The sequence below is a fragment of the Bos grunniens genome, chromosome X (genome assembly GCF_055505025.1).
Source record: "Bos grunniens cultivar Pamir isolate PY7600 chromosome X, Bosgru_T2T1.0, whole genome shotgun sequence".
Classification (NCBI taxonomy): Eukaryota; Metazoa; Chordata; class Mammalia; order Artiodactyla; family Bovidae; genus Bos; species Bos grunniens.
Window position 1 is genome coordinate 63,264,269 of NC_141194.1, and position 25,308 is coordinate 63,289,576.

Sequence of the window (25,308 nt, forward strand, 5' to 3'; positions counted from 1 at the left end):
TAAGACACCACACCATCCTTGTTTTCTCCTACCTCATAGGTTGTTCTCTTTCATTAATTACCCTTTTATTGGTTCCTCTCAGTTCAGTTCAGTCACTCAGTAGTGTCCAACTCTTTGTGACCCCATGGACTGTAGCACGCCAGGCCTCCCTGTCCATCACCAACTCCTGGAGTTTACCCAAACTCATGTCCATTGAGTCAGTGATGCCATCCAACCATCTCATCCTCTGTCATCCCCTTCTCCTCCTGCCTTCAATCTTTCTCAGCATCAGAGTCTTTTCAAATTAGTCAGTTCTTCGCATCAGGTGGCCAAAGTACTGGAGCTTCAGCTTCAACATCAGTCCTTCCAATGAATATTCAAGACTGACTTCCTTTAGGATGGACTGGTTGGATCTACCTGCAGTCCAAGGGACTCTCAAGAATCTTCTCTAATACCACAGTTCCTCTGAACAGTTACTGGTTCCTCTGCTTTTCTCCAAACCATTAATATTTGAGAGCTCCAGGCTCAGTCTCTGGTCATCTTCTCTATTTCATTTATACTCCCTTCCTTGGTGATGGTATCCCAGTCTAATAGCTTTATATATCATCTATATATTCGGAGAAGGCAATGGCACCCCACTCCAGTACTCTTGCCTGGAAAATCCCATGGATGTAGGAGCCTGCTAGGCTGCAGTCCATGCTAAGGGTCAGACACGACTGAGCAACTTTACTTTCACTTTTCACTTTCATGCATTGGAGAAGGAAATGGCAACCCACTCCAGTGTTCTTGCCTGGAGAATCCCAGGGATGGGGGAGCCTGGTGGGCTGCCATCTATGGGGTTGCACAGTCGGACATGACTGAAGTGACTTAGCAGCGGCAGCAGTAAACCTTTCTCTTCAGCCCCGACCTCTTTCAGAACTCCAGAGCTGTATCAACTGACTACTCGGATCTCCATTTGGATAGTCTAACAGACATCTCAAATGCATCATGTCCAAATTGCACTCCTAACTGTCCTCCCAACTCTGCTCTATTTGCAGCTTCTCCTAGTTCAGTTGATGGCAACTCTTTTTGATGACCCAGTCTCTTTCTCTTATACCCTTCATCTGTCAGCAAATTCTCTTATCATTTACCTCCACTGTTATCTCCCTTATCTGAGTCACCTTAATCTTTTCTCTAGATTACTTTAAAAATTTCCTATTAGGTATCCTTGCTTCCACCTTGGCTCTTCTTTTCTGGCCTAGTCTCAGTATAACACCCAAGAGTATTTCTGTTAAATAAAAGTCAAATCATGTCACGACACTCCAATGTCATTCAGAGTAAAAGTCAAAGTACTTTCACTAGTCTATAAGGATCTATATAATCCAGACTCTATTACCTCTCTGACTTGATCTCTCATTAATCCCACCCTTTATTCACTCTAGCCATACTGGCTTCCTTGCTACTCCTGGTTCCTACCTTACAGACTTTGAATTGGTGTTACCTCTGCCTGGAATACTGCTCCTCTTCACTTCCCCATCTACAGGGCTAACTCCCTGACCAATTTCAAGTCTTCGTACAATGTCATCTTCTTGATGAGACCTATCCTCATCACTCTATTTGAAAAAAATAACTCACACCCATTTCAGCCCATTCCCATCCCTGATCTGCTCTATTAAGACTGCTCTATTTTTTCTATATTGCTATCAACTTCTAACATATTATGTCATTTCTTATTTATTATGCTTATTAGTATTTTCTTTCCTCCTGCTTGAATGTTAGCTCCAAGAAGGCATATCAATGTTTTGTTTACTTATTTATACCAAGAGCCCAGAACAATGGTAGGCACATAGTAGCTACTCAATAAATATCTGCTGAATGAACGACAGTCTCATTAGCACTTGAAATGCCTTTTGCAAAGCGATTACACTAAGTGAAGACTGGATTCCATCCTTGTTCTTTTGTAGAAATATATTCAATTTCCTGGGCTTGGCTCATCCATACTTCCTTCCATCTTCTAATTCAAACTACTTTGGGTTTCTTCCCCCCGATTCTTTCTCTTCTATTACAATTATTTGCTTTTCAGAAATATAGTTCCATAATTCTTCCACCACCTTTCTTCTGCTTTCCATCAGATATAACTGTATAAACCTTCCTTTAAAAATATATTTGTTTTTGGGTTCCCCATTACAGATTTTTTTCTCATTTTCTGCACAAACACATCCTGTATCCACATCTGCCAAATATTTTTCCTCTTCCAGGAGTTTTATTATCCTATTCATTAACATCAAAACACATATCATTCAAAACTATATTCAGCTATTACTTTGAGCAAGATACTGGACTGGGTACCAGAAATACAGTCCTCAAGTGTCAGGAAGCATTTAACAGGAGGCTTCCTGTGTGCTGTTTTGGATCTGTCATGAATACTCTGTTCCTTATTAATTCCCAAATATTCAGGAATTAAGAGGGGTGGCAAACCGCTCCCAGGGCTGAGGAATGCATGCATTTCCTTCGTTAGTTTTTCCATACAATAATAAATAACTATTTACGACCCTCTTCCTTTTTATGAACCATAAGGTAAAAGTGATTATTTACAACCCTCTCTCTTTGATATAGATTGCCTTATGTTTCCTTCATAGTTTGTAAGTCTAGACTTTTGATCTTTATCTTTGCTGAACAAAGCTACCTTGTAAGACACTATATATACCCACACTATGTTGAATAAAACACCTTTGCTCCATCAGAGCTTGGGTCCCCGTGTCTTTCTCTCTCTCTCTGGCTAATTCTCTGGAGCACAGAAACTCTCATGCTCACTCTCCTGCCCAGGCTTCTAAGACCCTCTCAAGAAGGCGCACTGTGCCTTCACCCCCTGGAGAGGGCGCCCAGTGCCTTCGTGAGCAACACAAGCCCTGTGTCAAGGACTTCACTGGTTTTCTGCGTAAACCAGGGAATATCAGCCTCTCTCTCTCTTTTACTTTCTTATCATCAACTCCAGACCACCAGGTTCTGGTCCATTAAAGGATCTCAAAACTCAAGGATCTTGTAAGTCAAGTTGGACAGACAATCCATGCATTAGCAATATAAGGCAGTATATAAAATATAGACCAAATAAGCAGTATACACATTAAAAATGACTGCAATTCAGAGTAGGAGGAGAGCACTGAGAACTAGAATTGATTTGGGAAGTCTGTACAGTGGAAAAAAATCTTAAGGTAACATTTAAATAAGAACATTTCTTAAAAAATAGAATGGTGTCAATAAGACAGGGAAAAAGGAATGTGATTGGCCTGTTTGAGAAACACTGAATGTGCTTGGAGTTATAGAAGTCTTATGTGTCTGCTATTCTAGACCCTGTGCCTAAGGTAATAGTGGCTTATATCACTATGATGATGATACAGGGGAGTAATATGAGATAAAGTAGAAGAGACAACTGTGGCCAGATTGTATATTGTTGATAATATACTTGACAGTTGTTAAAATGCTTTTCCTAATCCTATGTATTACTAAGACCAGAATTTTGCCAATAAAAAAAGGAGGTACAAGTTATTATTGCTTCCAAACTAAAGTTGTTTTTTGGTTATCAACTAGAAAGGTCCATTAAGGTTCAAACTTTTTTTTTGCAAACCAAGGAGATAGACACGTCTCCAAATAAATATTTTTTTTTGCATAGTAGAGCATTTTAAATCTCAAGTTTCTATTAAAAGTTAATGTTTTGCTATGTGTATTTTCCTATTGTTTTAAGAACAAATATCTAACTTCACTTTGTTTTATTTACTTTAAATTATAAAAAGATGAAGAGAAATAAAACAATTCTACAACCAAATTTGGTGTGAAAATAATGAGGCAAAATAGATGGTAAAGAAAAACCTCTCCTGTGCCTAACTGATGATGATTCCATCATAATAGTCTCTGAAAATGGAAAAGAGGTAAAAATCTCATAAGTGGCTACATAAGAATTACCTCTAAAGCAAACTGGGCAGCCAAACAGAAAAGCATGACACCTGAAGTTCTCTTTGTAGATACATTATTCTCATTTTGCTCTTCAGTCGTTAATAAATACTCCAAACTGAAAATTGCCTGCAAAGCTGAAAAACAAGGAGACAATTAAACATGAGATACTCTTATCAAAGATAATAGCTATCTATGGTTATTATACCACAATGACTTTGGAATTCATTTTAAGAGCACTAATATCTTATTAATTTTCAAAAGTCACCTAAATAGCTAAACTGTTAAGGAAGACTTGAAAGTCAGAAAAATGCCCAACTGAGCAGTTCACCTCTTTGAATTTATTCCATGGATATACCTGCAAAAGTGAATAAAAACATACAAATATATTCACACAACAATTTTTTATAAGAGTAAAATATCCTAAATTTAATCAATAATGAATGGGATAAATATAATTTGGTACATATAATACAGAACAGAGTAAAAAAAATTATATTACATTTCATTATATGCCTTAAAGGTAGACCATGGTAAGTTAAATATATGTACTATAGACCTTAAGTAACAACTAAAATAACAAAAGAAAAAGTTATAGCTAATAAGCCAAAGAATGAGATAAACATAATGATAAAACATTGAATTAACCCAAAAGAAAGCAGAAAAAAAAAGCAGAAAAAAGAAAAATGGCAACAAAGACCAGAAAAGACAAACAGAAGACAAATAACAAGATGTTAAATTTAAACCTAGCCATATCAACAATCACGTTAAAATATAAATGGTCTAGAGGATCCATTTAAAAGACAGAGACAGACTGAATTAAAGAAAGCAACTTTTAGCTATACGCAACTAACAAAAAACATACTTTAAAAATAAAGCCAAAACTGGTTAAAAGACAATGATAGGATAATATACACTCTGGCAGAGGTTATCAAAAGAAAACCGGAGTGGTTATATTAATATCACACAAAACAGGTAAACATAAATTCAAAAGTTCTCAACAAAGTACTAGCAAACCAAATGTGACAACACACTATAAGGATCATACACCACGATCAAGTGGGATTTATCCCTGGGAGGCAAGGATTCTTAAATATATGCAAATCAATCAATGTGATACACCATATTAACAAACTGAAGAATAAAAACCATATGATCACCACAATAGATGAAGAAAAAGCTTTCATCAAAATTCAATACCAATTTATGATAAAAATTCTCCAGAAAGTGGGCATAGAGGGAACCTACCACAACATAATAAAGGGTATATACAACAAACCCACAGCAAACATTATTCTCAATAGTGAAAAACTAAAAAGATTTCCTCTAAGATCAGGAACAAGACAAAGGTGTACAATCTCACCACTATTATTCAACATAGTCACGGAAGTCCTAGATACAGCAATCAGAGAACAAACAAATAAAAGAAGTACAAACTGGAACAGAAGTAAAACGTTCACTCTTTGCAGATGACCTGATACTATACACACAAAACCCTAAATATACCACCAGAAAACTACTAGCGCAAATCAATGAATTTAGTAAAGCTGCATGATACAAAATTAACACAGAGAAATCTCTTGCATTCCTAAACACTAACAATGAAAGATCAGAAAGAGAAATTAAGGAAACAATCCCATTTACCATTGCAACAAAAAGAATAAAATAACCTAACAATAAATCTACCTAAGGAAGCAAAAGACCTGTACACAGAAAACTGTAAGATATTGCTGAAAGAAATCAAAGATGATACAAACAGATAAAAGAGATATATCATGTTCTTTGATCAGAAGAATCAATATTGTGAAAATGACTATACTACCCAAAGCAATCTACAGATTCAATGCAATCGCTATCAAATTACAACATTTTCCACAGGACTAGGTAGGAAAATTTTACAGTTTGTATGGAAACAGAAAAGACCCTGAATATCCAACGCAATCTTGAGAATGAAAACTGAAGCTGGAGAGATCAGATTCCCTGATGTCAGATTATGTTACAAAGCTACAGTCATCAAGACAGTATGGTACTGTCACAAAACAGAAATGTACAGCAATGGAACAAGACAGAAAGTCCAGAGATAAATCCATGCACTTATGGTCACCTAATCTGTGATAAAGGAAGCAAGAATATACAGTGGAGAAAAGACAGCCTCTTCAATAAGTGGTGCTGGGAAAACTGGACAGCTATGTGTAAAAGAATGAAATAGAATACTTCCTAATACCATGCACAGAAATAAACTAAAAATGGATTAAAGACCTAAATGTAAGACTAGACACTATAAACCTCTTAGAGGAAAACATAAGCAGAACACTCATTGACATAATTCACAGTAGGGTCTTTTTTGAACCACTTCCTAGAATTAAAAAAAAAAAGAACAAATAGGACCTAATTAAACTTAAAAGAACAGAACTGCACTCATCTCACTCGCTAGCAAAGTAATGCTCAAAATTCTCCAAGTCAGGCTTCCATAATATGTTAACCGTGAACTTCCAGATGTTCAAGCTGGATTTAGAAAAGGCAGAGGAACCAGAGATCAAATTGCCAACATCCACTGGATCATCAAAAAAGCAAGAGAATTCCAGAAAAATATCTATTTCTGCTTTATTGACTATGCCAAAGCCTTTGACTGTGTGGATCACAATAAACTGTGGAAAATTCTGAAAGAGATGGGAATACCAGACCACCCAACCTGCCTCTTGAGAAAGGGGAATCCTCTTGCATTGCTGGTAGGAATGCAAATTGACACAGCCACTATGGAGAACAGTATGGAGGTTCCTTAAAAAACTAAAAACTATCATATGACCCAGCAATTCCACTACTGGGCACATACCCAGAGAAAACCATAATTCAAAAGGATACATGCACCCCTGCAGCACAATTTACAACAGTCAGGACACGGAAGCAACCTAAATGTCCATCAACAGAGGAATGGATAAAGAGATTTGGTATATACAGACTATCAAATATTAGTCAGCCATAAAAAAGAATGAAATTGGGTCATTTGTAGAGATGTGGATGGACCTAGAGACTGTCATATTAGTGAAGTAATTCAGAAAAACAATTGTATATTACTGAATATATGTGGAATCTAGAAAAATTATATAGATGATCTTATTTGCAAAACAGAAGTAGAGACAGAGATGCAGAGAACAAAAAAATAAACACCAAGGTAGCAAAGTGGGGGGTTGTATGAAGTGAGAAATTGGGATTGACAGTTCAGTTCAGTCGCTCCGTCATGTCTGACTCTTTGTGACACCATGGACTACAGCACTCCAGGCCTTCCTGTCCATCACCAACTCCCAGAGTTTACTCAAACTCATGTCCATTAAGTTGGTGATGCCATCCAACTATCTCATCCTCTGTCGTCCCCTTCTCCTCCCGCCTTCACTCTTTCTCAGCAACAGGGTCTTTTCAAATGAGTCAGTTCTTTGTATCAGGTGGTCAAAGTATTGGAGTTTCAGCTTCATCATCAGTCCTTCCAATGAATATTCAAGACTGATTTACTTTAGGATGGACTGGTTGGATCTCCTTGCAGTCCAAGGGACTCTAAAGAGTCTTCTCCAACACCACAGATCAAAAGCATCGATTCTTCGGCACTCAGCTTTCTTTAAAGTCCAACTCTCACATCCATACATGACCATAGCCTTGACTAGATGGACCTTTGTTGGCAAAGTAATGTCTCTGCTTTTTAATATTCTATCTAGGTTGGTCATAACTTTTCTTCCTAGGAGCAAGCGTCTTTTACTTTCATGGCTGCAGTCAACATCTGCGGTGATTTTGGAGCCCCCCAAAATAAAGTCTGTCACTGTTTCCACTGTTTCCCCATCTATTTGCCATTAATTGATGGGACCAGATGCCATGATCTTAGTTTTCTGAATGCTGAGTTTTAAGCCAACTTTTTCACTCTCTTCTTTCACTTTCATCAAGAGGCTCTTCAGTTCTTCTTTGCTTTCTGCCATAAGGGTGGTGTCATCTACATATCTGAGGTTATTGATATTTCTCCCAGCAATCTTGCTTCCAGCTTGTGCTTCATCCAGCCCAGTGTTTCTCAAGATGTACTCTGCATAAGTTAAATAAGCAGGGTGACAATATCCAGCCTTGACATACTCCTTTCCCTATCTGGAGCCAGTCTGTTGTTCCATGTCCAGTTCTAACTGTTGCTTCCTGACCTGCATACAGATTTCTCAGGAGGCAGGTAATGTGGTCTGGTATTCCTATCTCTTTCAGAATTTTCCAGAGTTTGTTGTGGTCCACACAGTCAAAGGCTTTGGCATAGTCAATAAAGCAGAAGTAGATGTTTTTCTGTAGCTCTTTTGCTTTTTCAATGATCTAACTTGGGATTGACATACATACACTATTGATACTATGTATACAATAGATAAGCAATGAGACGCTATTGTATAGCTCAGGGAACTCTACTCAGTGCTCTGTGGTGACCTAAATGCAAAGGAAATACAAAAAGGAGGGGATATGTGTATATGTATAGCTGATTCACTTTGCAGTACAGTAGAAACTAACACAGTACTTTAAAACAACTATACTCCAATAAAAACTAATTTAAAAAATAATGGACAAAACAGATTTCAGAGCAAAGACTTAGTGCCAGAAGGTTATTTCATGATGATAAAGGAATCAATTTATTATGATGACATAACAATCCTGAATGTTTATGCACCTAGTACCAGAAGGAAAAACTTACAGAACTGCAAGGAGAAATGAACAAATCCATAATTATAGTCAAAGTTTTCAATGAAGGCTCTCAAATAATTGACAGGACAGGTAGACAGAAAATATTTATATTTAGGATATTTAGAATATTTAGAATATTTATAAATAGGATATTTAACAGTATTAATCTATCTGACCTGATTGACATTTATAGAACACTTGACCTTACATCAGCAAAATACACATTCCACTCAGGTATACAGGGAACATTTATCAAGAAAGACAATACTCTAGTCCATACAACAAGCCTTAGCATATTTAAAAGGATTCATACAAACTTATGATCATAGACTGAAACAGAAATTAAATTAATAAAAAAGTTATCTGAAAAAAATTCTCTGGAAATCTACAAACGTTTGTAAAATAAATAGCATACTTCTAAACAATCCATGGGTTTTCACTGGAGTCAAGTCACATTGAAAAATATAACTGAATTAAAATGAAAACACAATATATAAAAATTTGTGGATTGTCACTAAGGCAGCACTTAGAAGGTAATTTATAGCATTAACTGTTTATATTAGACCAGAATAAAGGTCTAAATCAATAACCTCAGCTTTCAACCTTTGGAAACTAGAAAAGAAATAGCCAATGAAACTCAAAGTAAGTAGAAGAATGGAAGTGATAAAGATCAGAAAATTAATAAATGAAACAGAAAACAGAAAAAATAGAGAAAAATTAATGAAACCAAAAGCTAGTTCTTTTAGGTCAATAAAACTGATCAGCTTACAGCCACTGACAGGAAAAGAGAGAAGATGTTAATTACAGATATCAAGAATGAGAAATATGACATCATTTTAGAATTTACAGATGTTAAAAGGATAATATGAATGACATAATGAATGATTTTAGGCCAATAATTGCAACAACTTAGATGAAACACAATTTCTTCAAAGACATAAACTACCAAAGCTCAGGAAATAATAGATAACCTGAAGAATTCTATTATCTATTAAAGAAATTGAGTTTATAATTAAAAGCCTTCTCATAAAAAAAATTCCAGCCCCAGATGACTTCACTGGTGAACTCTACCAAACATTTAACAAAAAAATAACACCAACTGAGCAACAAAAACTCTACTAGAAGATGTAAAAAGGAAGTGTATTTTCCAATTCATTCTATGCAATAAGCATTACCCTAACAGGAAAAGAAAACCAGAGGCCAATATCTGTGACCATGGACACAGCCACAAATATTCTTAAACAAACTATTAGCAAATCCAATCTAACATTATATTTAAAAAAGAACACATCAAGACCAAGTGGAGCTTATTCCAGGAAGGCAGCATTGGTTCAACAGTTGGAAAATCAATATAACTGACCATACAAAAAACGTCAAAAAACTGATCATTTTGTTTGCAAATATTTTCTTCCATTCTGAGGGTTGACTTTTCATTTTGGTTATGGTTTCCTTTACTGTGCAAAAGCTTTTACGTTTGATTCGGTCCCATTTGTTAATTTTTGCTTTTATTTTCATTACTCAAGGATGTAGATTGAGAAAGATCTTGCTGTGATTTGCGTCACGGAGTGTCCTGCTTACATTTTCCTCTAATAGTTTTATAGTATCTGGCCTCATACATTTAGGTCTTTAATCCATTTTGAGTTTAGTTTTGCAGATGGTGTTAGGGAGTGTTCTAATTTCATTCTTTTATATGGAGCTGCCCAGTTTTCTCAGCATCACTTATTTAAGAGACTGTCTTTTCTCCATTGTATATTCTTGCCTCCTTTGCAACAGATTAGGTGTGTGGGTTTATCTCTGAAATTTCTATCCTGTTCCATTGATCTGTATTTGTTTTTGTGCCAGTATGGATTAATCTTTCCAAAAATACACAAACAGCTCATGAAGCTCAACGTCAAAAAACAACCCAATCAAAGAGGAGACGAAGATCTAAACAGATATTTCTTCAAAGAAGACATACAGATGGCCAAAAAGCATATGAAAAGATGCTCAACATCATTAATTATTAAAGAAATGCATATCAAAACTACAATGAGATAGCACCTCATACCAGTTAGAAGGGCCATCATCAAAAAATTTATAAACAATAAATGTTGGAGAGGCTGTGGAGAAAAGGGAATCTTCCTGCAGTGTTGGTGGGAATGTAAACTAGTATAGACACTATGGAGAACAGTATGGAGGCTCCTTAAAAAATTAAAAACAGAGCTACAATATAATCCAGCAATCCCACTCCTGGGTATCTCTCCAGAGAAAACCGTAATTCAAAAAGATACATGACCATTCACTGCACCATTATTTACAATACTCAGGACATGGAAGTGACCTAAATGCCCATCTACAGAGTAATGGATAAAGAAGATGTGGTATAAATATATGACGGAATATTACTCAGCCACTAAAAAGAGTGAAATAATGCCACTTGCAGCAACACGGATGGACCTAGGGATTGTCATACTGAGTGAAGAAAGCCAGACAGGGAAAGACAAATATGATAACACCTATATATGGAATCTAAAAAAAGGGTACAAAAAATTTAAAAAGGGTACAGGTGAACTTATCTGCAAAATAACAGAGTTACAGATGTAGAAAAGAAACTTATGACTACTAGGGTGTAAGGGGAAGGAGAGACAAAAGATTGGTACTGACATATACACACTACTGTATATAAAAGCAATAACTAATAGAGACCTACTGTATAGAACAGGAAACTCTACTCAATAGTCTGAAATGGCCTATATTGGTAAAGAATCTAAGAAAGAGTCAACATATGTATATGTATAACAGACTATCTTGGTTGTACACCTGAAACTAATACAATATTGCATTAATACTTTAGTTTAATTACTATTAAAGTATACTCCAATAAAATTTTTTAACTTGATAATTTCAATAGATGTAAAAAAAATCATGACCAAATTCAACATCCATTTCTGATTAAAAACATCTAGGAAACTGGAAACAGAAGGGAACTTCCTCAATCTGATGAAAAGTATCTATGAAAAACCTATAGCTAACATCATACTTAATGATTGAAAATTGGATGGTTTCCCTCTAAAATCAGGAAAAAGTCAAGGATATCTGCTCTTTACCAATTTTACTCAACACTGTGCTAGCGATTCTAACAAGTACAATAACACATGAAAAAAACTGCACCCAGATTGGGCAGAAAGTAGTAAAATTGTCTTTATTTGTAGATAACATTACATCTACAAGGAAGCTACTGAAAGCAATAAGTGAATTTAGAAATCTTTAGGATACAAGATCAATATACAAAAATCATTTGTATTTCTACATACTAGCAATGAACAATCAAACTCCAAGATTTTTAAAAAATGCCATTTGAAATAGCATAAAATATACAGTATACTTAAGGATAAATCTGACAAAAGATGAGTAAGACTGATATGATAAAAGATAGAAAAGATCTCTGAGAGAAATTAAAGAGCTAAACAAATGGAGGTATATAACTCCATTTCACAGATTGGAAGATGTTGATTCTCTCCATACTGATGTATATCTACATTCAATGGAATCTCAATCAATATTTACTTTTGTAGAAATTGAAAAAACTGATTCTAAAATTCACAGAGATGTACAAAGACTTAACCCAAACAATTTGAATGAGAAGAATAAAGTTGGAGGACCAATACCACCTGATTTCAAATTTACTATATAGTTACATTAATCAAGACAGTGTGGGAATGGTGTAAAGATAAATAGATCGGTGGAACACAATGAAGAGTCGAGAAAGGGACCCATACACAGCTGATTTTCATTAAAGGTGCAAAGGAAATTCAGTTGGGAAAGGACAGAACTTATAAATAAATAAAATTGGAATAATTAGGTAGCCATGTGCCAATAAAGGAACTTCAATCCATACCTTAAGTCAAAAAAATGCAAAATGGATCACAGAACTAACCATAAACTTTAAACCTAAAACCACAAAATTTCTTGAAGAAAACATAGGGAAAACTTTTTGTGATTATGGATTAAGTAAAGATTTCTTAGTTACAATACCAAAAAGATCCATAAAAGAAGAAAAAATATAAATTAGACTTCATCAAACTTGTCATGAAATACACTAAGAAAATAAAAAGAAAAAATGTATAAAACACATATCTGATAAATAACTTGTATTTAAAATATATAAAGAACTCTCAAAATTCAGTAAGAATATAAAAGCTCCTTATATAAAACTGGGCAAAAGATTTGTACAAACACTCCATCAAACAAGATGTATGGATGTCAAATATTAGATATTGTGGAAATACTAATTATAACCTTATCATGATATCTCAACCTGCTAATTAGAATGACTAAATTTTCCAGTGGACAATTCCAAGTGCTTATAAGGATGCAGATCAACTGGAACTTTAACATATAGCTAGTTAGAGCATAAAACTGTAGAGCCATTTTAGAAAACAGCTTGGCAAGTTTCTAACAAACATATACTTATCACATGACCCAGCAAACATATCCCTCAATATTTACCCTAGAGAAGTGAAATCTTGTCATTGCACAAAATCTGTAAATAGATGTTTATCCCACCTTTATTCATAATCATCAACACTGGAAAATATTTGAATATCCTTCAACTGATAAATGTATAAATTGCAAATGTATAATGTATAAAATTCATTCATACTTATGAAATACTACATGAATAAAAAAAGAACAAACTATATCAGTATGAATGAGTTTCAAAGGCACACACAACAGTATGAATGAGTTTCAAATGCATTATACTAAGTGAAAGAAAAAAAGCTTCATATTATATGAATTCATTTATATGATATTCTGGAAAAGGTACAATTATAGAGAGAAATGAGATTAGTAGGAATGGCTAGAAGTAGTGGGAAGGAGAGACAACAAAGGGGCATGAAGTTAATTTTTTCTTCTATATCGTGATTATGGTGCTGGTTACATGAGTGTATGCAATTGTCAATTTGTCATGTCATACACTCATGTCGGTTACTAATATAAATAAATCTCATAAAATCCTACACTAGGCAATAATAAATTTTATTGTATGTATCTTCAGTAAGTATGTATGACTAAAAATGATCACAGATAAATGGGGAAGAAATAAAAAGACTGAGCTTATGTTATGCTTAAAAAGTAAAATAATTTTAATAGAATGTTAAAAGAAAAAGTTTAACTGGAAATCTGGTTTTGTGGGGTTATTTTTTTGCTACTTCTGCTGACAAAAGTTTCAAGTGCTTCTATACTTCAGCATAATATATCAAGAAAAATAAATGCCCAGAAGTCTCTAATAAAAACCTTAATAACAGACATTGAAAGCAATATTAACCTTGATAAAGAGCTGATTGCAATTTGTTATTCCTTAATTAATATACAGGTATACTTTACTACCCTAGAACACTTCTTTTTCAAAGAAAAAATATCTTTTTCTTAGAGTGAATAATGAAGTCCACTGCAAGTCTCCCCTGTCCCTGGGATTCTCAAGGCAAGAACACTGGAGTGGGTTGCCATTTCCTTCTCCAATGCATGAAAGTGAAAAGTGAAAGGGAAGTCGCTCAGTCGTGTCTGACTCTTCGCGACCCCATGGACTGCAGCCTACCAGGCTCCTCCATCCATGGGATTCTCCAGGCAAGAGTACTGGAGTGGGCTGCCATCACCTTCTCCAGCACATACAGTAGTATTCATAAATGGCTGCTTAACTGGATTAGTATAAATTCTGTTTGAACCCATTAACTCAAGTTTCTCAGTTTCTCTCCTTGTACCCTTAACAAAGGGCAACCAGTCTGGAGTTCACATTGCTCCAGGATTTGCTCAGTCATCCAGAGTTGAGCAGGAATAATATCACAGCATATGGAAACCGATAACCAAGTCAAGATACCCATGTGTGCAGACACCTAGCAAGGAAACTATGCTTAACTTAATAGAAAGGACAAAGCACTAATGGGATAAGGTTCATGTTAGCAATTTTAACACTGTCAACTTTGTGGAGAGAAATTCCATTTTCAGGGCCAAATATCTCACTGATAACCTCCCAGGCTAAGTGAAAACAATTAAAAGGTATCCTGGAGACTAAAGACAAATTCTTAACTGACTGAATTATAATTTCTCCCTGCCCCCAGCTTTTTAAGGTTAATTTTTAATAGGCTGTTTCAAATGACAAAGTATAAAAAAGTCTACAGTGACAAGACTTCCCCCTAATTCTTATCCGACATCTGCCTAGTTCCTATTCCTTCAGTAGGTAGACCTTTTGCTTTTATTTTTATGCAACCTTCCATAGTTTCTTGTTGTATGGTTGTATCATCTTTACATAGGGAAGCTACCATATATATATATATATACACACATATATATACATATATACACACATACACATATACATACATACATATACCCAACTCCATTGTCTTAAAGACTACTTTTTTCTTTTATGGTCAAAGATGATTATTCTTTGTGTTAATAGACAATATAACATTTATACCTCTGCCAGAGTTGCCTTCCACGATTGAAATCTTGAATATATAAAACTGAGTGAAAATGTTTCTAGGATCACGTTGTGCAGCTTTGATAACCGCATCTTTAGCCTGAAAAAAAAAAAAAAGGAATATTAGTGTGTTTTCATAAAACATATAAGGAAGATCTTACCATACTAATACTATCAATATAGTCACACTGGCTGAGGGACACTCATAATGAAAAGTCATGAACATAAGAAAAATCTTTAAAGAACTGTTCTGTCACAATGCAATAGAAATCAAGAATTCTGCTCCTGAAAACAGGGCATATTATATATGTCAAACCAACAAAACACATTTTATATGTCAAACCTACTTAAAACAAGCAAAAACATTGCATGACATTTTTTTTTAATTCCAAAAGCAACTGACTAGTAAAGCAATTACCAAGAAATATCTAAGGAAAAGTGAGGTCCCAAAGAAGTAAATGGAGATTTAAAGCCATTGAAAAAATTTATTTATTCATCTATTGGCCATGCTGTGCAGCATGCGGGATCTTAGTTCGCCAACTAGGGATCAAACCCGCATCCCTGCATTGGAAAAATGGAGTCTTAACCACTGGACCATGAGAGAAGTCCAGCGTCTTTCTTTTTCGGGTGGGCATTTGTAAACCTAGGCAAATGCTAACTTTAATTTAGCAAAACTAGCTCAGGAAAATAGACATCAAAACTCAAGGGACCATACTCTTAGGCTAAAGGTAAATCAGAAGTAAACTCACTTTTATCCACATTCTCAGGAGACTACAAAAAAAGTTACCTTGGTTCTGAGAAGAATGAAACAAAACAGGGTAGGGAGAACCAATCCCTAAGGTATAATATGAAGAGACTCTTTCATGTATCTACAGCCCCAAATCATATTATATGGGAGGCCAAAAGATATCAAGCTACGAATTTATCTTTCATTGATATCAAACAGGGAGCTGACTGTGGCACAGACCATGAATTCCTTACTGCCAAATTCAGATGTAAATTGAAGAAAGTAGGGAAAACCACTAGACAATTCAGGTATGACCTAAATCAAATCCCTTATGATTATACAGTGGAAGTGACGAATAGATTCAAAAGATTAGATGTGATAGACAGAGTGCCTGAAGAACCATGGATGGAGGTTTGTGACCATCCCCAAGGAAAACAAATGCCAAAAGGCAAAACGATTGTCTGAGGAAGCCTTACAAATAGCTGTGAATAGAAGAGAAGTGAAAGGCAAAGAAGGAAAGCTATACCCATTTGAATGCAGAGTTCCAAAGAATAGTAAGGAGAGATAAGAAAGCCTTCCTCAGGGATCAGTGCAAAGAAACAGAGGAAAACAATAGAATGGGAAAGACTAGAGATCTCTTCAAGAAAATCAGAGATACCAAGGGAACATTTCATGCAAAGATGGGCTCAATAAAGGACAGAAATGGTAGGGACCTAACAGAAGCAGAAGATATTAAGAAGAGGTGGCAAGAATACACAGAAGAACTGTACAAAAAAGATCTTCATGACCCAGATAATCATGATGTTGTGATCACCCATCTAGAGCCAGACACCCATCTAGGCCCACCTAGATGCGAAATCAAGTGGGCCTTAGGAAGCATCACTGTGAACAAAGCTAGTGGAGGTGATGTAATTCCAGTTAAGCAACTTCAAATTCTAAAAGATGATGCAAAATTCCAGTTAAGCTACTTCAAATTCTAAAAGATGTTGCTGTAAAGTGCTGCACTCAATATGCCAGCAAATATGGAAAACTCAGCAGTGCCCACAGGACTGGAAAAGGTCAGTTTTCATTCCAATCCCAAAGAAAAGCAATGCCAAAGAATGCTCAAACTACTGCACAATTGCACTCATCTCACACGCTAGTAAAGTAATGCTCAAAATTCTCCAAGCCAGGCTTCAACAGTATGTGAACCGTGAACTTCCAGATGCTCAAGCTGGTTTTAGAAAAGGCAGAGGAACCAGTGATCAAATTGCCAACATCCGTTGGATCATCAAAAAAGCAAGAGAATTACAGAAAAACATCCACTTCTGCTTTGTTGACTATGCCAAAGCCTTTGACTGTGTGGACCACAACAAACTCTGGAAAATTCTGAAAGAGATAGGAATACCAGACCACGTTACCTGCCTCCTGAGAAATCTGTATGCAGGTCAGGAAGCAACAGTTAGAACTGGACATTGAACAACAGACTGGCTCCAGATAGGGAAAGGAGTATGTCAAGGCTGGATACTGTCATCCTGCTTATTTAACTTCTATGCAGAGTACATCATGAGAAATGCTGGGCTGAAGGAAGCACAAGCTGGAATCAAGATTGCCGGGAGAAACATCAAATAACCTCAGAGATGCAGATGACACCACCCTTATGGCAGAAAGTGAAAGAACTAAAGAGCCTCTTGATGAAGGTGAAGGAGGAGAGTGAAAAAGTTGGCTTAAAACTCAGCATTCAGAAAACTAAGATCATGGCATCTGGTCCCATCAGTTAATGGCAAATAGATGGGGAAACAGTGGAAACAGTGACAGACTTTATTTTGGGGGGCTCCAAAATCACCGCAGATGTTGACTGCAGCCATGAAAGTAAAAGACGCTTGCTCCTTGGAAGAAAAGTTATGACCAACCAAGACAGAATATTAAAAAGCAGAGATATTACTTTATCAACAAATGTCTGTCTAGTCAAAGCTATGGTTTTTCCAGTAGTCATGTATGGATGTGAGAGCTGGACTGTGAAGAAAGCTGAGCACCAAAGAATTGATGCTTTTGAACTGTGGTGTTGGAGAAGACTCTTTAGAGTCCCTTGGACTGCAAGGAGATCCAACCATCCCATCCTAAAGGAGATCAGTCCTGGGTGTTCATTGGAAGCACTGATGTTGAAGCTGAAACTCCAATACTTTGGCTACCTGATGCGAAGAGCTGACTCATTTGAAAAGACCCTGATGCTGGGGAAAATTGAGGGCAGGAGGAGAAGGGGATGACAGAGGATGAGATAGTTGGATGGCATCACGGACTCAATGGACATGAGTTTTGAGCAAGTTCCAGGAAATGGTGAAGTACAGGGTAGTTTTTTGAACATTGAGTTTTCAGACTGCTTTTTCATTCTCCTCTTTCAACCTCATCAAGAGGCTCTTTAGTTCCTCTTCACTTTCGGCCATTAGGGTGGTGTAATCAGCATATCTGAGATTATTACATTTCTCCCATCAATCTTGATCCCAGCTTGAGCTTCATCCAGCCTAGCATTTCACATGAGGTACTCTGCATATAAGTTAAATAAACAGGGTGACAATACACAGCCTTGACATACTCCACTCCCAATTTTGAATGAGTCTGTTGTTTCATGTTCAGTTCTAACAGTTGCTTCTTGATCTGCATATGGGTTTCTCCAGAGGCAGGTAAGGTAGTCTGGTATTCTCATCTCTCTAAGAATTTTCCAGTTTATTGTGATCCACACAGTCAAAGGCTTTAGTGTAGTTAATGAAGGAGAAGTCCATGTTTTCCTGGAATTCCCTTGCTTTTTCTATGATCCAATGGATGTTGGCAATTTGATCTCTGATTCCTCTGCCTTTTGTAAATCCAGTTTGTACATCTTGAAGATCTCCATTCCCATACTATTGAAACCTAGCTTGAAGGATGTTGAGCATAACCTTGCTAGCATGTGAAATGAGTGCAACTATGCAGTACTTGAACATTCTTTGTACGAGGCAATACAGATTGTGTGTGTGTGTGTGCGCGCGCACGCACACGCGTGCGCACTCAGTCAATCACTCAGTAGTGTCTGACTCTTTGAGACCCTATGTACTGTAGCCCACCAGGTTCCTCGTTCATGGGACTATCCAGGCATGAATACTGGAGTGGGTTGCCACTGCCTACTCCAGGGGATCTTCCGAATTCTGGGACTGAACTTGGGTCTCTTGCATCTCCTGCATTGCAGGTAAATTCTTTACCACTGTGTCACCTGGGAAGCCTATCAGGCATAGATTAGATTTCAATAAATATTTGTTGACTTAAAACCTAAATTATAGTGTTTTTACATTATGGCTGTACCAAGAATGAGTAAACATTAATCTTTACCTCAGGGTTACTTAAGTGCTAACTTTCTTTTACATCCATACAGAAACGTTTGTGGGGAAAGCTATACCTGCTAAAGAATCACAAAATTGCTTCAAAATCACTGATAAGTTATTATTGTACAGAGGCCACAGTGCCATCTAGTGAATGTTATTCGTTTACTTCTGCTGATTACAAGCTCATTTTCACTCCTATAATGGAAAGGCATGATTTTTGGTATTTCATATAGCAAACAGAAGCAATATAAAACCAACACATGAGACATGGTTGGTTGCATTTTAGGTCTTATAAATATTCTATAAAGAGTCTCATCTTGGGGCTGTTGTAAGTCTTATGACCATACTGCGCTTTGAGATTATGCTTTAGTTTTATCAATCTATAGTGATACAATGACATTCATGTATCTAAACTGCAGATACAAGCTGAGGATGGAATTTTAGTACTGAGTTAAAGAGTACTCAATTGTGTATGACTATTAACTTATAAACTATCACCAAAAGAATCCATTATCCCTCTCTTAACAAATATTAAAGTTTTATTATGATTTGCAGTAAATTCCATTATATCAAGTTGCAATAAATTACTCCTATACTTGTAACCCCAGCTCATTTCTCCCATATAAAGTCTGTCCATTCAAGTCTATGACTTTCACAAGCCAAACACTTTAACACCTTCGAAAATAAAAAAAAATTAGGGTATTGGGCTTAAGGTGCTACAAATTTCCCAAAGACAGATTTGATGTCTATGAAACTACAGAGTTTAATATTGCCTCACAAAATGTACTGGAGATACTGAATAGATAATGGTGATTAAAAATTTACATTTCTACAAGTTAGAAAAATAAACTAAAGAAACTACCTATATTTAGCATTGTTATCTCAGAGTGATGTCACCAAATACATGAACTGATGAATCTGTAACATAACCTACTAAGAGTTCAGAAAATAGATTCTCCAACCTCTTTAACCCATTCAAATTGATTTATGATCTATGACTCAATGTTTCATGTCAAAAGAAAGGAACTGAGCTAGAGAAAGGAATAATGGGATGATTTTTAAAATAACATAACCTCATTCACTTCTGATAATCCAAGACATTCACATATTTGGTTACTTTTAATTTCCAATTATCCACAGTAGGAAGGACACAAATAGCATGAACAAATAGAATTCCTATATCAGGGAAACTGACAAGCATTTATGGAGTCTCTATGACTATTTTTTTAATATAATGAGTGTTTACTATGCAATAGGCTCTATGCTAGATATCAGACAAAATAAAGACATAGCCCTATCTTAGAGGAGGTATCAATTTAATAGGGAGCTAAGATAGGTATAGGGCTTCCCTGTGCTTCAGGGTAAAGAATCTGTCTGTAATGCAGGAGACGTGGGTTTGATCCCTGGGTCAGGAATATTTCCTGGAGGAAGAGATGGCAACCCACTCCAGTATTCTTGCCTGGGAAATTCCATGGACAGAGGAGCCTGGAAGGCTACAGTCCATGGAGTTGCAAAGAGTCAGACATGACTGAGCACACACACAAAACAGGTATACAAATAACTAGAATAGAAGACATAACATAAGTACCTAGGTAAAAACAGATGTGTAACAAAATCTTAGAGGAAGACCAAGACTCAGAAATTTCCTTAGGAAGCTAAGACTGTCATTGTAATCCAGGCTTTGAAAAAGTTATTTCAAAAGGTAGGGATATACAGAAGAGGTAATTTGCAATACAGAAGCATGGGAAAAGTTACAGAGGCAGAAAAACATGTAGTATGGTTAGGAAGCAGCAGGTACTTCAGTTGGGGACAAACACAGTACATGTGTACAGGAAATAAAATAGGATTATTTTATTTAAAGATTACGGAGGACCTTAAGTTTAAGGAATTTGGTCTTTATTTATAGTGAGCCAGTGAAAATTTTTAGCAAGATATAATAATCATTTATAAGATTATTCCAATTGTCTTAGAGGTAACGAAGGCTTGGACTAGGATAGTAAGGTAAAGATGGAAGACGAGACAGTTGGCAAAAGTAATGCAGAGGTAAAAGTGACCAGATGTGGAACATGACTAAATATAGAGGGAGAAGAAAGAGTCCATGAATGTGATATTTCAGTCTTAGATAGATGTATATACCCAAGGACAGTAAAAAGGTAGAAGTGGGCTGTGAGAAAGATCAAGGTTAGAGATATAGATGTGGGAATGGAGAGCTGAAGCTAAGAAAGCAGCTGAGGGATTACTGAGGGCATAGTGTACAACTGAAATAAAAGAATAAATTCAACAAATGTTTACTGAAAACTTATAAAACACCAAGAAAATAAATTTTAAAATGTTTACTGAAAACTTATCATGTACCCAGAATGTTCATGCAGTGTTAAGGATAAAATGGACAATGAGATAAACATAGAACCTGCCCTCATCCAACATTTGGGAAGAGACTGCTGGTAACATAAATAGAAAAGGAAGAGTCAGAGCACAGGATTAAGAGAGTATATCACACAGAGAAAACAAACTTACGGTTACCAAAGAGGAAAGAGGGTAGAGGAAGGATAGAATAGAAGTTTGGGATTAGCAAACACAAAATACTATATATAAAACAAACAACAAGGCCCTACCGTACAGTACAGGGAACTATATTCAGTATCTTATAATAAACAATAATGGAAAAGAATATGAAAATACATATGTGTGTATATATATATATCTGAATAACTTTGCTGTAAATCAGAAACTAACAACATTGTAAATCAATTATACTTCAATGAAAAAGAGTATGTTATAGAAGCCAAGGAGAAAGTTTCTAGAAGGGAAAAAGTAGTTGACAGTATTATATTCTTTTGTGCTAGAAAGACCAGAAAACAAGAAGGACTGAGAAAAAATCATTATACTTTATCATTAAAAGGTCATTAGTGGGACTTCCCTGGCAGTCCAGTGGTTAAGACTGTGCTTCCAATGCAGGGGATGCAGGTTTGATCCCTGGTCAGGGAACCAAAATCCCACATGCCACACGGTATGGTAAAAAAGTTTTTTAAAAGGTCACTAGTGATATTCAAAAGAGCAATTTATAGAATCATGGACATAAAAATCATGAAGAGGGGAGTAGATGATGAGGCCAAAAACTTGTCTTTCCCTCTACTATCCTGGTGGCTCAGATGGTAAAGCGTCTGCCTTCAATGTGGGAGACCTGGGTTTGATCCCTGGGTTGGGAAGATCCTCTGGAGAAGGAAATGTCAACCCACTCCAGTACTCTTGCCTGGAAAATCCCATGGATGGAGAAGTGTGGTAGGCTACAGTCCATGGGGCTGCAAAAAGTCGGACATGACTGAGCAACTTCACTTTCACTTTCTACTATCCTATATGTGGTGTGTCAGAGAATTCTCTCACCTCCACTTTCATATTCTATCTAGAATCTGACCACTTCTCCCCATTCACACTTCCTCCATACTGGTTCATGCCACCATAATCTCTTGCCTAGATAATTTCAGCAACATCCTACCTCTTCCCCCTGCTTCTACTCTTACACCCAGCTCAATCTGTTCAACACAGTGAGTGAGTGATTTTATTAAAATGCGAGTCAGATATTATCACTCCTCTGCCTCAAACTCCCTCACTGGTTCTCCATCTCAAGAGTTAATGACATAAATCTTTACAATAAAATACAATGTCTTTCTTACAAATCTGTTTCCCTGCTACTTCCTTGATCATATCTCCTACTTTCCCTAATATTCCCTTAGCTCCAGACACACTAATCTCTCTGCTGTTCGTCAAACACCACCCATATGCTCCTACTCCCACATCCCCCACAGCCTTTGCACTTGCTACTCCTCTGTCTGGAATGCTCTTGTTTAAGATTTTTATAGCTAGATCCCCCATTTCCTCAGGTTTCTACTCAAAAACTACCTTTTCACTGAGGCCTTCTGTAAAATTACAACCCTTCATTCCTCCTCTAAAACATTTACTAACCTTTCCTACTTAGTTTTCTCTAGCACTTATCACTGTCTAATATAACAGGGATCAGCAACCTACGGCCTTTGGGCTACATCCAGTTTACCATCTATCAAGCTAAGCTTTACTTTTTTTAAAGGTTGAAAAAATCGAAAGAAGAATACTTTATGACACAAAAAGTTATATGAAATTCAAATTTTAATGTTCCTAAATATAAAGTTTTATTAGCACAAAGTCATGTCAGTTTGTTTACATTTGGTCTACAGATGTTTTCATGGTACAACTGCAAAGTTGAGTACTTGCAAGAAAGACTGTGGCCTAGAAAACCTGAAATATTTACCATCTGGTTCTGTACAGAAAATATGTTGACCTTTTTAATATACCATAACATTTATTTTTTCATTGTCTGTGTCTCCAGTAGAATATAAACTCTGTAGGGGTAGACAGTTTTGTCTACTTTGGTCACTACTATATCCCCAGTGCCTAGAATAGTATTTAACATGTAGTAGACAGTTAATAAATATTTTTTGAATGAATGAATACTAAAAAAATATAGGCAGTAATTTTAGGTTATAAACTTTGGTAATGAAAAGAAGGACAAACTATAATTTGGGGAGGATGACAGGTTGAAGGAAAGCTTTCGGATAGAGAAGGCATAAAAATAATTGTAGTGACAGGGAAAGAAACAGTAGAGAGAAAAAGATTAAAAAACTAGCATTGAAATTTGTAGAGAAGGTCCCATGGGAAAGTTACTTCTTTCTCCGAGATAAGCGAGAAGAAAGAATGGATAAAGAGGAGAGGAGCTGATGTCAGTGGCTACAAACCCAGAAAATTAATTTTTTTTTTTTTTTTTTTTTTTGGCTAAAACAAAGGATAAAGCTTTGGGCTTAGGGATAAAAAACATTTCACAATTACCAAGGGTTGGTGGAGAGTAAGACAGAAAGTCAACAAGAGTCCGTTTTAGTTAGTGCTTATGTGAAAACTGTGGGTTTCCCTAGTGGCTCAGATGGTAAAGAATCTGTCTGCAAAGCAAACCTGGGTTTGATCCCTTGGTTGGGAAGATCCCCTGGAGAAGGGAATGGTTACCTACTCTAGTATTCTTGCCTGGATAATTCCAGGGACCGAGGAGCCTGGTGGGCTACAGTTCATTGGGTTGCAAAGAATCAGACACGATTGAGCGACTAACACTTGGGCTTCCCAGGTGGCAGGAGTGGTAAAGAACCTGCCTGACAATGCAGGAGACATAAGAGATGTGGGTTCGATCCCTAGGCTGGGAAGATCCCCTGGAGGAGGGCATGTCAACCCACTCCAGTATTCTTGCCTGGAAAACCCCATAGACAGAGGAGCTTGGTGGGCTACAGTCAATAAGGTTGCAAAGAGTAGAACACAACTGAAGCAACTTAGCATGTGAAAACTAAGAAATTTTATCAGATTCAATAAACATGAATAAAAAAATTTCTGAACAATGCTCAAATAGATCAAGGGAAGGAGTGAAAAAATCACAAAATAAAATTAACCAGGCTAGGTGGGAATAGCAAAATAGTAAAATATGATGAACTGTGTGATTTTTTTCACCTTTCTATCTGTCTTAGTGCACAGTAGACTATTCTTATATGGAGGGTATCAAATCGGTATCTGGTAAGTTTAAGACAAGAAAAATAAAATGGAGAAATAAACTAATAGTAATCAAGTAGGCAATCTAGCCTTAAATGATATAATCACAAACCGAGTATACATATTAGAACCCACCTGGTTTCCTGCTGCCTTATTCTTCCCTTCCTCACTACTAATACCATTTGAACTCCCAATTATAGGCTCAGTCCTACACTAGGCTCTAGAACCAAAGCTAACACAAAGGAAATTTAAGAAGCATTGCTTCAAGTCTTAGAAAACTCTAATGCAAACTAGTACAGCCACTATGGAGAACAGTGTGGAGATTCCTTAAAAAACTGGAAATAGAACTGCCTTATGATCCAGCAATCCCACTGCTGGGCATACACACTGAGGAAACCAGAAGGGAAAGAGACATGTGTACCCCAATGTTCATCGCAGCACTGTTTATAATAGCCAGGACATGGAAGCAACCTAGATGTCCACCAGCAGATGAATGGATAAGAAAGCTCTGGTACATATACACAATGGAGTATTACTCAGCCATTAAAAAGAATACATTTGAATCAGTTCTAATGAGGTGGATGAAACTGGAGCCTAGTATACAGAGTGAAGTAAGCCAGAAGGAAAAACAT

General features: G+C 36.4%; 1 protein-coding gene across 1 annotated transcript in view; it reads right to left on the reverse strand.

Annotated features, from left to right (window-relative positions):
- The window catches only part of TEX11 (testis expressed 11), a 210,130-nt gene that overhangs the window by 69,827 nt on the left and 114,995 nt on the right, over window positions 1-25,308 (reverse strand). Inside the window, exons 18-19 of the mRNA XM_086389929.1 lie at window positions 15,056-15,158; window positions 3,919-4,043 (exon numbers count right to left, since the gene is read on the reverse strand). Of these exons, the coding sequence (XP_086246055.1) occupies window positions 3,919-4,043; window positions 15,056-15,158 (228 nt within the window). The remainder of the gene's footprint in view (window positions 1-3,918; window positions 4,044-15,055; window positions 15,159-25,308) is intronic.